This window comes from Pseudomyrmex gracilis, unplaced genomic scaffold (assembly GCF_002006095.1).
Source record: "Pseudomyrmex gracilis isolate BER0280 unplaced genomic scaffold, ASM200609v1 scaffold_106, whole genome shotgun sequence".
NCBI classification, from domain to species: domain Eukaryota; kingdom Metazoa; phylum Arthropoda; class Insecta; order Hymenoptera; family Formicidae; genus Pseudomyrmex; species Pseudomyrmex gracilis.
In genome coordinates, this window is record NW_018020690.1 from 471964 (window position 1) to 488104 (window position 16141).

The 16141-nt window shown below is 32.8% G+C and overlaps 2 protein-coding genes across 8 annotated transcripts in view; one reads left to right on the forward strand and one right to left on the reverse strand.

The window, feature by feature from the left end:
- Positions 1 to 5036, forward strand: LOC109856044 (alpha-tocopherol transfer protein-like). Of its 2 annotated transcripts, none has more exons than XM_020430879.1 (7): positions 1 to 43; positions 1246 to 1521; positions 2394 to 2485; positions 2620 to 2865; positions 3141 to 3335; positions 3502 to 3679; positions 3766 to 5036. In XM_020430879.1, the coding sequence occupies exons 2-7, from the start codon at positions 1281 to 1283 to the stop codon at positions 3801 to 3803; spliced, it is 990 nt and encodes a 329-aa protein (XP_020286468.1). In that variant the 5' UTR covers positions 1 to 43; positions 1246 to 1280; the 3' UTR covers positions 3804 to 5036. The 2 variants fall into 2 exon arrangements, with proteins under 2 accessions (XP_020286468.1, XP_020286469.1); XM_020430880.1 differs by having other exon boundaries at positions 40 to 122.
- Positions 4257 to 16141, reverse strand: part of LOC109856045 (alpha-tocopherol transfer protein-like) — a 24573-nt gene continuing 12688 nt past the window's right edge. For 3 of the 6 annotated variants that reach the window (XM_020430881.1, XM_020430882.1, XM_020430883.1), the window contains exons 2-6: positions 15138 to 15474; positions 6547 to 6720; positions 5822 to 6375; positions 5499 to 5649; positions 4257 to 5340 (exon numbers count right to left, since the gene is read on the reverse strand). In XM_020430881.1, the coding sequence (XP_020286470.1) occupies positions 5309 to 5340; positions 5499 to 5649; positions 5822 to 6375; positions 6547 to 6720; positions 15138 to 15174 (948 nt within the window). In that variant the 5' untranslated portion in view covers positions 15175 to 15474 and the 3' untranslated portion in view covers positions 4257 to 5308. Of the gene's footprint in view, positions 5341 to 5498; positions 5650 to 5821; positions 6376 to 6546; positions 6721 to 12936; positions 13049 to 13444; positions 13540 to 15137; positions 15475 to 16141 lie in introns of those variants that run through there. The other 3 variants (XM_020430885.1, XM_020430886.1, XM_020430884.1) reach the window with 3 other exon arrangements.

Here is a 16141-nt window from a genome sequence, read left to right on the forward strand (position 1 = left end):
CACAGTTCTCACCGGGAGTTCGAGTACTTCAGTAATAAATCTGGTCAGTCTTTCCAGATGGTTTTTTTCGCTTTTTCCATATACGACTTCCGCCATTCGCAAAGTTCCATTTGAGTTGAGAGGTGATAAAAAAGCTGATCGAAATTTATTTCTTGTTAATCTCTCAATTTTATTAATCATATTGTGTATCGTTATTATTAAAATATAAATCGTTGAAGAATTCAGTTGAAAACAAAACACACAATTCTGCGACACATTTCAAGAGCGTTCGAACATGCTCAACTTTCTCTTTTTCTTCGTCTTTCTTCGAAGATCACACACTTTATATTTTGTTCCTTAGAGTATCACACACTTTATATTTTGTTCCTTAGAGTATCACACACTTTATATTTTGTTCCTTAGAGTATCACACACTTTATATTTTATCTTTGATATTTTTACGAAATTGTGTGTAAAGAGACTTTTTTTCAGATCGTTTAAACGATCGTTCGAATAACAAGAACAAAATTGAACCTTTTTACAACGAATTTTAAGCTCGCGAAAGTTTTACAACCAGCAGATAAAGTTAGTAACATATTTGTAAAAAGATTTAGTGAGACTCTTTTAGCGCACAACTTTCCTGAACGATCCTATCTCGCTGCGAGATATTCTCACGTGTACACTTTCATTACTTATCAGCCATACATTGAACTTCCTGTCCGGAAGTAACTGGCAAGATTCTGCTCGCACATTGAAACACGTATCTACTTCCGCAAACATTTGCCAAACTTCTAAACACGATCATATTTTATTCTCGATTACGTCAGAACGCATAAAATCTGAAGATGAAATAACTATCCCGGTTTTGATTCAATTTCAAATTGTTGAACAAATATTGATGAATTTTGCGATAGAAAAACGGATCGAGTTTATCAAAAACGATTTGTTCTTTCAAGCGCAACAGCGAGAGATAATAGAAAACAATATGGGACAATTACTTCGTAGAATAAATAAATCGTTTTTTCAATAAAAAAGAAATACTTAGTTTATTTTTTTATCGCAAACTTCATCAAAACTTTTGCACTTATCCGATACGTACAAATTCATCGAAATTGCTTCAGTTTTGTGCGATCTGTTGTACAGCTTGCTTGAAATGGAACACATGCGTGTTCTCAGTAACAGCGCGAAAATTGTCACGACTTTTTTGATTTTGTATTCGTATATCACTGCGCGATAACACGGAATATAACGCGAAATATTTGACAGATCTCGCGTTGTGCCGCAATCCAAGTGAATACGCAATGTGTGCGTCCGCGATTACCGAAGAAAAGAAAGAGGAAAGTGATACACCGTCGATGTATGAGATGTACGAGGACTGGTTGAAGAACGGGCCGAAGTTGATGTTTGGCGAATTCCCACTTCTCATCGATATCTATCTCAACGATTCTGACGATTTCTTCATTCAGAAGGCCAAGGATGAATTACGGGAAACACCGGAAAATGTTGCCGAGAGCTTGAAAGAACTTCGAAAATTGCTCGCAGGTAATGAAAATACGCGTATATGTAATATAATTAGATTAAAGAAGAAGACAATTAAGTTAAGAAGACAATTAAACACAAACTCCAGTTACAAAAACAATTTTGATAATGTTTACAGTATTTGTACGTTGGCTCACACACTTCACATTACACACTAAGACTTATATACGTATATACACATAGTATTTGATTTGGTTTTGTTTTTTTATTAAAAAATAAACGCAATACAATACTTATTGACACTTATTCACGTGAACAATTCCTAACTGAGAAATCGTTCATCCGGTTTATATTGTCGCAACTAAAGTGCGAATGACAAAATATGTTTATTAATTGTGCCGTATGTTACAAAAGCAATCGAAATACTAACAATTGAAATTTAAAATTGTAATACATAGCGTGATAAGGAAACTTTATACGAGAAAGAGAACTCGTAATTCTGCATCGTCACTACAAAACTTTGAACTCTTGATTTTCTACACATCTAAAAAAATATTGGAGAAAACGTTCACGCTCCCAAATTTTGTTAAAATTTTGTACACAGTCTTTAGATGGAAAATAAATATCTTAGAAAAAGTTTTTGACTACTCTAAAGTGTTTTTGTGTCTTTTTTTTTTTAGCAGTTTTTCATATTTTCTCCGAATGAAGAGTTCTCTTGCGAAGAGAACTCTTACCGATTTCATTATGTATTTATACAACTATTTTTTAATAAGTCTTCCTCAACGTACCTCAAAATAAAAGTGATCGGTAAGGTGTAAAATTTTTTATGCAAAATTATATATCAAATAATGTAAAAAATTACAAATAGTTTTAATGTAAAAGTGAGCGAAAATAAGTTAAAGTCGATTTGTTTGTTTTTTGTTTTGCTTTATTAGAGGAATCTGATTTGATCTTACCGGACGATGATAGTTACTATATTATGTTTTTACGATGTTGCAAGTGGTATCCGAAAAGCGCATTTTCACGCGTAAGTACTAGATAAAAACGTATAAAATATGGTTAAAAGTATAAAGTATGGCTTCGAGATACTGTTAAGTTTCACTACTGTGACAATAAATTACATATCAAATATTACTGAATTATTATTATTATTTTATACAGATGAAAAGGTACTTTCACTTCCAACAGCAATATCCACATATATATAAAGACTTGTTGCCTAGTACAGCTAAACTGGCGTTATGCCACGGTTTACTTTATGCTCTGCCATTTCGTACCAACGACGGATGCAGAATATTGGTAGCAGAAGCCGGGAAACGATGGAAACCAAAGGAAGTATCACCAAACGAGTTATTCAAAGGTCTAATACTAAATTTATTCGTAGCCATGACGGAGCCCAAAACTCAGGTATGCTATAGAATATTTTTCTACATACTTTCTCATTATATGTACATACATACACATATACACATATTTATACACACAAAAAATATTTAGTAAATATTATATTAGTAATATTTTTATATATTAATACTTGTCAAGAATAGGGTTCATCGAAAAAAAAGATGATCCATGCAAATTAATCTTATGTGTACAGTTTCTCTCTTTTTCTTGTCCGAGAGATCAGTTAAATATACACAAAATCAATCAAATATACAAAAGTTTTACCGTCTTTTTCTCAGATAGCAGGTGGTCGTGCCATCTTAGATATGGATGGTTTAAGTTTGCATCACATCACGTATCTCACACCGAGCTTCGCGAAAATGATGGTGGACTTTATACAGAAATGTCTACCAGCTCGTCTCAAATCTATACATATCGTCAGACAATCGTTTGTTTTTAATATAGCATTCGGACTCTTTAAGCCATTTCTCGAGGTAAAGTTCCGCGAGTTATTTGTGCGAGTTAAATTATTATCGATTTTACACAACGTGACGATAAATAAATTTTACCTCTGTTCTGAGTGATATTATCGTTGTAATTTCAGTGTGTCGCACAATTTAGAGGAGGATCTTCTTTAATTTAACGTGATATTTTTTGCAGGAGAAATTACGCAAACGAATTTTTTTTCACGGCACAAATTTTGAGTCCCTAATGACTTCAATGAATACAAATAAAGAGACGCTGCTTAAGAAGCACGGTGGCGATCTGGAAATGCCCGAGGGACCGTATGGCGAGACTTATTGGAGATCAGTACTCTATTTAGAACCTTTTGTGAAAAGTAATCGTTTCTTTTTTTTACGTAACTCTAAAAAATCGTATATCTAATTTTATTGAGATACTAATGGAGCTCTATATTTTTTTCAGCCAAATACGGATACGTATCGGATAGCAGTAAAACATAATTACTGCTAATGATTGCGCGATCGTTATCATTAACGTCATCATGACGTTAAATGCATGACCATAAATGCAATTACACGAACACAGAAGATGCAATATGCATATTTGTGTGGGTGTTGTTTACATGTTTTTTTAATAAAATAAATGTATGTTTCGTTTATTGATATATGTATAAGAGAAGAACACCGAAATACAAAAAAAAGTGAATTTCTAGAAAACGTATTAGTGTGTGCAATTTCTAGCCTTGTACTATTGTATGTTCCGTACACATGTTTGCGTGAGTAAAAGATACAAACTATCAAGTCCTAGCATCCTAAACTAGCATCCTAGCAAGTTTTGTACATTAAGAGAGTTTATTAAAGTTAATGTTAGAAAGAACAATTGTTGTTAATGGAAAATATTGTAGTCGCAAAATTATAACCTTTCAAAAATCTGTTTAAAAAAAAATACATCCATAACACATATTAGAATTTTATTTATAAATAAAGTGATTTAAATACACTGACCATTCTAAGTACATTGGCTTTCTCGTCATTTGTTGACATTATTAAACGTTTATAATTTTATGTGACGTCTAATGGAGATTTTGTATTGAATATTGTTTTGTGTGAAATGTGATTGCCTACGTTTACAAATAAAATATCTACTACATGTAACAATTTAAAATATATTTAAATAGATATTTAAAATATCTACCACATATAATATTTTAAACTTGTAAAAATGCGATCGCAACTACTTTATATTACACAATGTTGCTAAATAATACACAAATAGCAAATGTGTTCATTTATTTACATATCTATAATTTATTTAATATTACATTATGTTCGTCAAATATTTCTCGTTAATGCGCAATTTCTTTTTATACTAAGAATATTTTTATTAAATACAATTAATCATATATATATTCATATATAAAAACAAAACTGCTCTAACGAGAACTACGTTTTGATATATCCCATATGTGTTGCGTGAGCAAAAAACTATTTTGATATAAAACTATCTATTGTTTTTCCATTCTCGAATTGATCAAGTCTATATGGAATGTAATAGTTGTATCTTGCGTGAAAGGGCAAAAGTTCTCAAATGCAATCATTTAAATTATAACAAAAACTATAACAAAAGAACAAAATGTAAAGAAACGAAAAAAGATAAGAAACCGTCTATGAGATGTGAACAAAAACAAAAACAAAATTTTGCAAGTGTTATATCTTTCTGTCAGATTCCGCGCGTAAATCCGATAACTACGTAAAACAAACTTCGAGAGAACACTTCTGTCTAATAATAAAATATGAGCTACACAGAAGTGAGCGAGGTCTGAATAATTTGCTCTTGATGAGCAAACCAAAACTGAATCGATAATAATTAGATAAAAAAATATATCATAGTTTGTAAAGTACAAGTTTTGATCGTTATCAGGACGAGATTGCTCCCTACTTCCCAGTATACCTAAGGTCCGAATTTTGAACTACAATAAAAAAAAGCAGTTAATGACAGAGAGGAATTATTTCTTCTTATAACCGTAGGAATTGATAGCTGCAACAGAGAAAGATTATTGTTTAGAACGCGCGAATGTGTTCACAGCAAAATTACATAACTAGATATGTTACACTACTTAAAAATCTCATTTAAATTTCATTTTCTACTTATTATTTAGTTCAATTAAATAACATGACACCGCTTTCTCTCCTTACCTTCGTATTCTTTGTCACACTGGACTAACAATTCGTACCATTCGGGTCCAGACACTGATATAATTTCTGCCGTACCGCCGTAACGCGCTGGCAAATGTTTCGGGGATAAATATTTGTGGAGCGATTTTCGATCAGTGCCGTGGAAAATTATCTGAGGAACAAAGATCAAGAAGAAGCAAATTTTTAAAATACACATAAAACACACATAGACATAAAAATAAGAACATTAACTCGATTAGAAAATTATTATTATAAATTATTTAATCAAAGATAAATTGTAAATTAACATTTTGCTTATTAATAACAATCAGTTTAACTCTCACCCTGCTCTTTAGCTTCTCCCGCAGGAAAGGCTTGAACAAAGCGAACACCATGTTAAACACATACGGCTGATTGATGACGTGTATATTTTTGATTCTCAGCGGCATCGCGTCCTGAAGCAGATCAACTATCCTTTTGGCGAACGGCGGTGTGAACTGCCACGTTTGCTGCAAAGTGAGACCGTCCATGTCGAAGATGACGACCGCACCGGCGATCTGCGAGGTAGGCTCCAGCATGGCAGCCTCCAGATATAAAACGCAGCCCTTATAGATCTCGTCGAGGCTGCACTTGTTGTGCTTCCACTTCTTGCCGAGCTCGAGTATCAACACGCGTCGGCCGTGCTGATCGCGATTCGGCAGCACGGTCAGAATGTTCTGCTCGAAGACGTTTCGCTCGTTGCTCGGTTTCAGATTTTCGTATATACTCGCGTGCTTTATCTTGAAACCATAATACTGCTTGATGAGTTTGCACGACTCTTCCGGATAGTATTTACACGGCCTCAGGAACCTGATCAGCCAGGCCTCGTTGTGCAGCGGAGACTTGAGATCAGTTTCGCCTGGTGAACGCGACGAGAGAAAGAGGTTCGAAATAAAATCACATCATTAGTTTAAGAGAATCAATACTTGAGAAATCTCACAAATCACGTTTGTTTTAAACGCTTTCTAAACACTATTGTATTTTTTATCCATTTTAAACGCTATATTACGAGTTTTGTTAATTGGCTCACCTGCCAGTAATTCTTTCAGACGTTCCATCGATTCCTTCTGCAACTCGGAACTTTCCCTGAGTTCCTTTCTGGCCACTTCCTGGATTTCTGCACAGGGAGGACCCAACTCGAACTGGAGCGTGAAGTCGCCGATCTTTAGCGACGGTAGTTCGGACAGGTCCGACAACAAAACATCTGAAAAAATAATAATACAATTATAATATACAAAGTAACATAAAAACTAGATTTTTCTTTAACAACAGATATACATTTTTCACAATCCTTGGTCAACTTTATTTAACACGTTCCATATCGTATACGTCCCACTCTAAACTTCCCGTTCAAGCCATTTAAAATTATCTCTATTAAATCGGAAGTTTTAAAAAAATTGTTTTGTATGTCTAATTATCAAAATACCTACGTAGCGCAGTTATCATATCGTTTACGCCCCACGCGACGTGTGACGATCATTTTTTCCGATCGTCAGCGCAAAGTCACCGAAAATCGATCCGACAAGAAACGTGTTAATTAATAAGTTAGTTAAATAATTGTGTTAATGTCGTTTTTACGAGAGAGAACGAAGTCATGCTGTCAGTATTTTAAATTATCACTGACGATGCAAGAAGGAAACTTCGCGAACATTTTTTATTTGTTTCTCGCTTTACATATTATTTCATCGTATTTGTCATGCTGTGTAGTAATAATTCTCCAAGAAGATTTAGCAAAAAAATTTATCAACTCCATAAACTCGATAACCCGACAAGAATAAATATGCACACATAATCAGTGACTAGTTGTCCTATTATATGCAATGAGTAATGCAATTGGCTTAATAACTCGCATATGTATATAGCGGTATAGAACTTCTCATTGTCGTGTCGCATTTCGTGAACAAAATCCTGGAAACGTGACTCACTCCTGTTATCGCTAACTTTCAACTCGGATAGTCGGCGTGTACTCGCGAAATTTGTATGCTAATTGTGTATGTCTATAACGAGTTTAAATATATATATAATATACACATTTGCTTAGAGCGTGCGCACGCGTTCGCTTTTGTGTGTATTTTTAACGTCGTCGCCACGTCACCGACGATCTCTCTCATTTTCTTCAATTGCTGTCACTCAGATAAAAAACAAAAAAAGAAACAATTTTATTCAATACTGATAAAAAAGCAAAAGCATCTTTATTAAGTATTTCTGTGTTTTTGTGATGTTTGTTTAAAAACTTAACTTAAAATATTTACGCATTGAGAAAAACAAAACGCACGCATATCCTGAGACTTTTGAACTTTCAAAAGTGCAATATTAAAGTCCTGAGACTTTAATATTGCATTTTCTTCTAACGCTATTTTTTTCACATCCTGTAAAAAATAAATTATGCCGTCGATGCGTTTATGCTAATTACACAATTATGGCACATGTTATAAAAGATGTTACATGTGTGTGTCCTTCGCACGATGATTAATGCGATCTGCGTTAAAAAAATTGTAACGCGTATCGAAGAACTTGTATTGACGTAATTCCTCCAGAGATATGAATTATTAATAATCAATAATATCGTCGCTAATATGATAATACACGTCGATACGCTCGATCAAAATCGATGGCTAAACAAAGGCAAATCATGGAGCGAATAAATCGAGTAATTTTGCTTTACAGTTTTTCATGTCTGCTTTTTACTCTTGTTTCCTCGAAATGCAACATTCCCCGAAACTTCTTGCGTGAAAAAAGCGTAACGCGACGATGTTACGAAAAATCTCCGCGAAACTAAAAATTTAATTTACTCAAATTTTTATAAAGAACGAGGTAATAATCGGCACGAAAGATAAAACGCATGAGTATAATGCACGAACATTTAGCGTCGGACTTTACACGTGCCTTTCGTATTGCTCGTTTCATTTTTTGTCGTTGTAAACTTTCGAATATGTTAGTACTACATATAAATATCTCATTTGTTTTCTCTCCGTTTAGTTCAACGCCGTTTCGGACAAATGAATTGTGTAGCACACAAGTACACGCGAATCAGATCGTATATGTACATACGTACGTGACAATTGCTATCAGTTTTCCTTATCGCGCGACGCATACGTTCTCGTTTAAATGCGCGTTGCTTAGTCGCGAAAGAAAACTGTTGTGTGTTCACTTTATCGGGTGTGCGAAATAAAATAAATGCGATTCACGTAAGCTTTGAACTCTCTTGCAACTCCGCGGCCGTGCAATTACGCAATCTTGAGAATTAAACGCGCTCGCAGAATATCGAATGTCACTATTAGAATAATTGCACGGTAAGATCGCCTCTCTTATTTGTCCGCGACGTTTTCGCTGCCCTCGCGACAAAAAAACGTGCGAATTAGCTCAGAATCTTAAACGCGGGGATTGCATCGCGGAATTACGACAACTCTCTCACGTTGCGATTCGATAACGCAAAAAACAAAAAAACGAGAGAGATAGAGAGTCAAAAAGAGAGAGAGAGAGAGAGAGAGAGGACCCATGAATCCCGCATATGTCGCGCGCGGAATAAATGCGGCGCACGTTGCAATTACGTGTCGAAAATAATAATTACCCGAAGACTTACCTCACAAGAACGTCCCATCCCTTCCCCTCTCCCGTTCCGTTTTTCCCCACACGCTATAATAGAAATTACGTAAAAGAGATTTAATAAGAAACACATCGAAACTACCGTGTGTATATCTGGCTGCTGTGTTACATTCGGCTCGTGTGTGACAAGTATGTGTTGACGAGTTTTTGATTCGATTTATAATTTTGCTGCAAACAAAATTTGTCGACAACCGTTGACAGCACGGTGCGCATACCGATAAAAAATATCGTAATTATAACGAAATGTTTATTTTTATATGTCAATACGTGCGTGTATTTTTATGAAAATCTCTTTAAGATAAAGCGCGATAACGTAGTCGATAATTTTCACTTGTGATAGAAAAAGAGAAGAGAAAAAACTCCGGTTGCAGAGAAGTATGTCGCGAGACTGTTAAATTTAATGTTTTCTGCGGCTGGAATTTCGACTTTTTTTATATAAACTATAATTGCATGTCGATCTCTCGTCTATACAAAGTGTTCTCTCTCTTAATGCAGAAATAGAAAAATGTTTCTTACTCTAAATAGAATTAAGATATGCTGTAAAAGTTGTGACAATTGTTCGAAAATTTGTTGCGGCTTTTTTTCGAAGTAGCAGTATTTCAGAGCACAAACTATGTATTTTGCTTTCGTACGGATAACATACATAATTTACTGCTTTACATAACGTGAGAAATGCAAAGAAAGACCGACCTTCACCGACGCAATTTCATAATTATACTCCTTCTCAATATTTCAAAATTCCACGAATTAAACGTTATATTGGTTCATTGCATATTAATAAGATTACTCTACTTTTTTCGTGGAAAAGAACTGAAAGTAGATAAACGCTTAGACAAAAAGTAACAAAGAACGCAACAAGCCTAAGAAGAATAATTCTGAACGTGCCGAAGACAAATGTGAAAGTTCAACTTCGAACGTGATTATTACCAGTTTCGATGAGATTTCTCAACACAATTTCACACTTAATGAATTTTAATTAATGTTCAACCGCACACAAAACAAGTTCTGTTTGCACACAAAACGAGATATGCAAACGGCAGTGTCGAACGCTCGCGGCAATGAGAAATCCTGCTTAGGAAGTAAATATATTTGTCATTTCTCGTAAATAAACAAAACTTAAAAAAAAAACAGAAGATTCCGTAGAGACATTCGGTTGCTGAGTCGTGTGGAGATGCTTTGACATGAATGTACACATAAAAGTTGCGTGAAAAAACAATTCGCGATACTAAAATCCAACCTATGTAAGATCCAGGATATGCTTCTCTTATTAAGAGATTTGCGTGTAATGTTTTTTTTTTTTTATCTCAGATAAAATGCGATTTTTTTTATTTCATTGTTATAGTTGAATCTCATGGCGCCGCCATGACATCACGAGATTGATTGATACTCTTTTGTTTGCCGCGCGACAAAAATAAATGGCAACGGAATATAAAATATAAATTATTAACTTTTCGAAAAAATATCACACATCCGTAATTAATTACTTGTTAGATCGCGTCGAGTTTAATTTTTGTACACAACAGATTTTTTTTTTTTAATAATCTGTTTAAGAAACACGCTCACATCAAACACAAAAAATACTTTAAAACTTGCCTGACGGAATTGTTTGAGATTAAATGCAAATTAAGCGGGAAATTTTGTTTCAAGTGAAACAACTACAGCTAATTATTTCACAGATTTGAGCACCATTTCGTCTTTTAGTGCACATTATGTGTGGAGATAATTGGATACGATATTTTTTGTACACTTCTCCGTAGGAAATTTTGTATTTTCTATTTTATTGCGATTTTTTTGAATTTTACACACATACGTCACTCTTTTCTTTTACAACGACAAAAACAAGATTTATTAGTTTTATCCGTGCCACAGGGATATTCAGGAATGTTTTTTCGTTAACTCTGTTGGAAATTCAAATTATACTTTTGGTCTAAAAGTAAGAACTTAATTTAAATTGATCTTTGCTCAGTCACGAGACAGAGAAAGGATAAAAATAATTTACTCTTTCTTATTTCGGAATTTTAATCCCTTGACATATAAAATTGTCTCGTATAAATCATGTGTTTCTTGTGCATTGTAAACATTGACGTCTGAGACGCGCGCAGATTAAGATTTTATTAATTGGATGCTAATAAGCAATACAGTGTTAACCCATAAAAAATGAAATATTGAGATATTTATGTAATGTGCTTCTTTAGCTATCAAAGAACGTTTTTCAATAGTGTTTTTAAAAACTTAAATGTTTTAAGGCGTAATTTACTCAAGATAGCGATATGGGTTGATACTGTATTGCTTATTAGCGTCGAATTTCTTGGTTATTGGTATTATGATATTTAGCAATGTATATATAAATATTACGTTCTTTGTTAATGACATAAATGTCAAATTGAAAAATAAATAGTATTTCATCGAATTTCATCTAATTCGTACATGTCAGAAATTAAAAGAAGTACGACTAATTTGTAACTATCTTTAATCTCATAAAACAATTGATTATATATTTTTTTTCTTTGTTATTTTACATTTGTCTGTATATAGATGTGTATTAATTATGTATGTATTAATATATATAATTATAATTAACACTTTCTCAATTTTATTTTTATGCAGCACAGTTTTTTTCTTTCTGTTTCTCTCTTTTTCTATCTCTAGTCTAGTATATCATAAAAATTTACACATTATGCGATAAGTTTTACTAATATTTAGAATTGTGATGAATTAAACTTACACATAATAACTACATAACAGTGAAGACATTTTGCAGAAAAATTTATCTATTTGTTGAACTAATTTACAGCGTGAAGTTATTGAAAGATACGGAGTGCAAAAAGTCGAAGAAACGTTTCTTGGAACAGTTGAAGGAGATCACAAGAAAGTAACAAATTATAAAAAGATTTATGATTAGAATTGTTGTGTTGAATAATTTACAGCACAAGATCACAATTATACTTTGTTTTTTTGTTCATAAACTCAGCTGCATTAAATGAACTGTAATACTTTACGGTTCAAGGATTCATCACAAGAACATTCATATTCTTCGTGTTTTGTAAAGTTTCGATTAACAAACGAGTTGGCAGAAACAAGTTCTTGAATCTTACATAAATTATTTATATGCGATCGTATATCATCTCTTAAATTACAGAGATTAAAAAAAAAAGTTATGTGATTTGCGTGGTGTAGAAAATTATTTAGTTGATAAAAATTGTTAATTGTTAATTGTTTGTTGATAGAAATTACGATTACGTAGTCACAACGTAACACTTTTGTAGACACAGTTTGTTTTATTATATTAGCATTAATTAAAACTGTTTGCAATGTTTATATATGTAGTTTTTTTTATTTATTAAAATTTATCTCTCATGTATATTACTTTGTTGAAATAAAATAATGATAACTTGTTTATATATAAAATTAATGTCAAAAATGTATGCAAAGTTTATAAATTCTTGCCATTTTGAAATAAATAAGATACATTATAAGTTTAATGAATTTATATGTTTGTACGTTTTTATTGGCAACGTATGTTTACAAATAATTTTATGCAATTGTAACATCTGTGTAAGTTTTGTCACTCACGAAACTAGAGTAATTAATACGCGATCAGAATCTTTCACACACCGAAGTTACATAACAAATAGCTTTGCAATATCGCGGTAATCGGCAATTGCAGTACGTTTCTGTTATAAATTGCTTAAGTGTCACGTAATGATATCACAAACAATTTTTTTCGCACTTGACAAAGAACGTGTATGCGCGAACGACGTGATACAATGACGATTGAGAATTTCAAAAATTTATAAAATAAAACTTTACTTACAATCGATAAGCAACATTATCGCAACAAAGAATTTATCATCGATATATTTACGTATGTGAATATATAAACGACACACACTTTGGCGCAACGCGCGCGAAACGATCGAGCAATGCACGCGTTCGAAAAACGAATGAAAATGCGTGCGTTGCTCGGTCGTTCACCTATCTCTTACCTACACTCTGACGTATACTAGGCTTAGAAAGTATTTGCCGACAGCATGTTGTGTCGTTGATTTAGTTCCATTCAGACTCGCGTAATGTAGGTCACAATTATATCAATATATTTGTATTTTACATCGCAAAGGTGTCGACATTGAATAGTCAAAAGTTTTCCGTGTGATGAAGTTGTGATAATAAAATTGCGATAAAATGTGTGTGTGTGCGTGTTTGTTGCAAACTTATGTATAATAAACATCTATATGAGAAGCTGCACGACTACAAGAATTTTTGCACGTAAATGAAACGGTGTTAAACAGCATATGTGTTTTCAATTATTGAAGTGTACTCACTCGGTATTATCGGACTCATGTTGATAATCTGTTGCACTCGGTCAGTTGCGGAAACAAAATCACAAGCGAGATTTTCGGATATGCATCCGGACGATCTAAGCGGCGTCGAAAAGAAACGGAAAATGTAGTCGGCATCGCATCGCAGTCCATTCTTATACGCCGTACTGTTCAAGGTCAATACGCGGTTCCGTCAAGCACAAGATTCTTTCCATCGCACGCGAACGTGACTTACGTGTAATTCTATTGCTTGCCGCTGTTTCTTTGTGGTGGATAGACAGACGGGAAACGCTGACCCGCACGCAGATAAATACAATGAAGGTTCGGTGACGCGACCAATTAATAAACCGCACGGTTCAGACGAAATGCACACGTGACATTACATATATATATCAATATCCCATTATATATATATATATATATATATATATATTCCATTTGCGGTTTGACAATCAAGTGATGAGATTATTGACGTATTGAGTTTCGTGCGTGTAATTCATATCACAATGATACGGAACGATTCACATTTGCATAATGTTTGCATAAAAATTTAGATTCACATAGAGATTTGCTTCGGTTATTATATAAAATCAAAAATATGTGCTGGGTGTATGCAATTATTTATTGTCTTTCTTTTAAACGTGTAAATTAGTACACATGAGGATTTGAATTACATTCGAAAATTTCTAAACTTATGCACAATAAATATATCAGAAGCTGCACGCTGATTACAAGAATAAAAATAATTATACGGTCCATAACTCTCTATAAGACCTTGTAACTTTGAAGTCACATACTGATACACCGATATTCTTTTAGTCTAATTTAATTTAATTACGCGTCTTCTTCTGTCATCTCTCCTTGATAACCATTGTTTATATCACAATTGTCAAAACAAAATTAACACCTTTGAAAATTGTAAATTTAATATTAATTTATATCTGGAGGTTTTGATAATATTTTTTGCTAGTTTCACTTTACATAAATTTGTTTCTACTTATGAAACAATTTGAATTTTAAAAAATTAAGCAACATGTCACCAAAATAAAACATTAAATATTTAAAGAAAAAACTTATAGATGTGTGACTTTTGGAATATAATTAAATTCTATCGTTTATTTCTCCAGATTAGTGTATAACAGACAATTGGAAAGAAAATCTATTTCTCAAAGAAATATTTTTTTAGGAGAACCTCGAAGTGTTTAACAAGTGAAATTAATTTCGTGCAATTTATTTTTAATGACTGATTTCCGTCTGTTATACAACAAAACCGAAACGAAAGAAAAACAATCAGACATGATAGTAACATCTAGAATGATCTATTGTCATGTGCTTTGTTTTATGAATAATAAAACATTTGACCTGAATGGGTTATATGGCATTGCAATTGCTATTTATTTATAATGTATCTTTTGATGTATTACCCACTGGCGACGTAAATAATTCATAGCACAACAATTATGCGCTAGCGCGATAAAATTAACTGTATTTGTCAAGATTTTTGCTATCGAAATTAAATATAATACACTTGTGTATCTCTCTATATAATTTTAGAATAAAATTATATAACATATACGCACAAGCAAACGCGAGATCAAAAATCTATCGAATAATCTCGATGTAATGAGAGAATTGTTTTTTTTTCGCACATAGTTATATACAATATAGTTACAATATAGTTACAATAATTGCTTACCTTGCGGGGCTTTTATCATCAGCTTTTCGACTGTCATTTTCAAATAGAAGCCCAAGTTGATCCAAGTAAAACAAAATTTAATTGGTCACTTTGCACTGATCAGATTGTATATATAGTATACGACTTTTACGAGTCGAAATCTCCGACTGAAATGCGACGTCTCCGAGTTGCACATGTTTATTTAAACGCTGGCGTTTCGATACGACTTTTAACGCACTACGGCGATATAACTGTCAACGTATTTATACACTGATTTTCATTAACTCTGAATTTTTCTTGGTTTACAAGTTATAATTTGTTTTATAACTTGAAGTGAAGATCAATTATCTTCAAAGATCTGCAAAAAAAAGATAAATTATTGTTTTCATAAAGTATAATTATTGTGAATTGACGTCGATGCCAGAAGAAAAATATTTTCTCGCACATTTCATACTTCTTACTTTTTGATAATTTATAAAAACTTTTCTACACATCTTTGATACTAGAAGAACTTGGAATTTTTTCAGGCTATAAGAATTATACGAGAGAGAAGCCATCTTATTAAACGCGATAAAAAAAAGAAAATTATGCATAAGGCAGATGTAAAAAAGAAATATGATATAAAAATATGTATAATTACTTATACCTACGATTTATCACAAAAAAAAAAACGAAACAAATCTCAGAACGATAAAAGGATTTATAGATACAGTTCGTATATCACGGTTGTTTATTATTTTTTTTAGCGCTATTTAAGCAAATTGCGCAGAACCAGATCGATTTATCTTTTTTTCTCTTGCGCTCGATTAATACACGTGTAATTATGTTTGTAACGTGGTCAAGATAGAAAGAAATAATTAGTGACTAAGTAAAATAAATCTAAAGATCAGATATATGCTTATAATGCTTGCTTGTCTGAGGTAGACTTAAACGTCTTTGAGGAAGTAGAGATTGAGATTTTCGTCGTGATAAACATCAAGATAAAAAACATCATCTTCATGCGTTAGCATAACAAAGAGATAAGT

Excerpts from the sequence above, each read along its gene's own strand:
- LOC109856044 (XM_020430879.1), top strand. The coding sequence starts at position 1,281 with ATGTGTGCGTCCGCGATTACCGAAGAAAAGAAAGAGGAAAGTGATACA. Across the intron at positions 2,866-3,140 it reads TGACGGAGCCCAAAACTCAG|ATAGCAGGTGGTCGTGCCAT; the intron begins GTATGCTATAGA and ends TCTTTTTCTCAG. Across the intron at positions 3,680-3,765 it reads TTTAGAACCTTTTGTGAAAA|CCAAATACGGATACGTATCG; the intron begins GTAATCGTTTCT and ends TATTTTTTTCAG.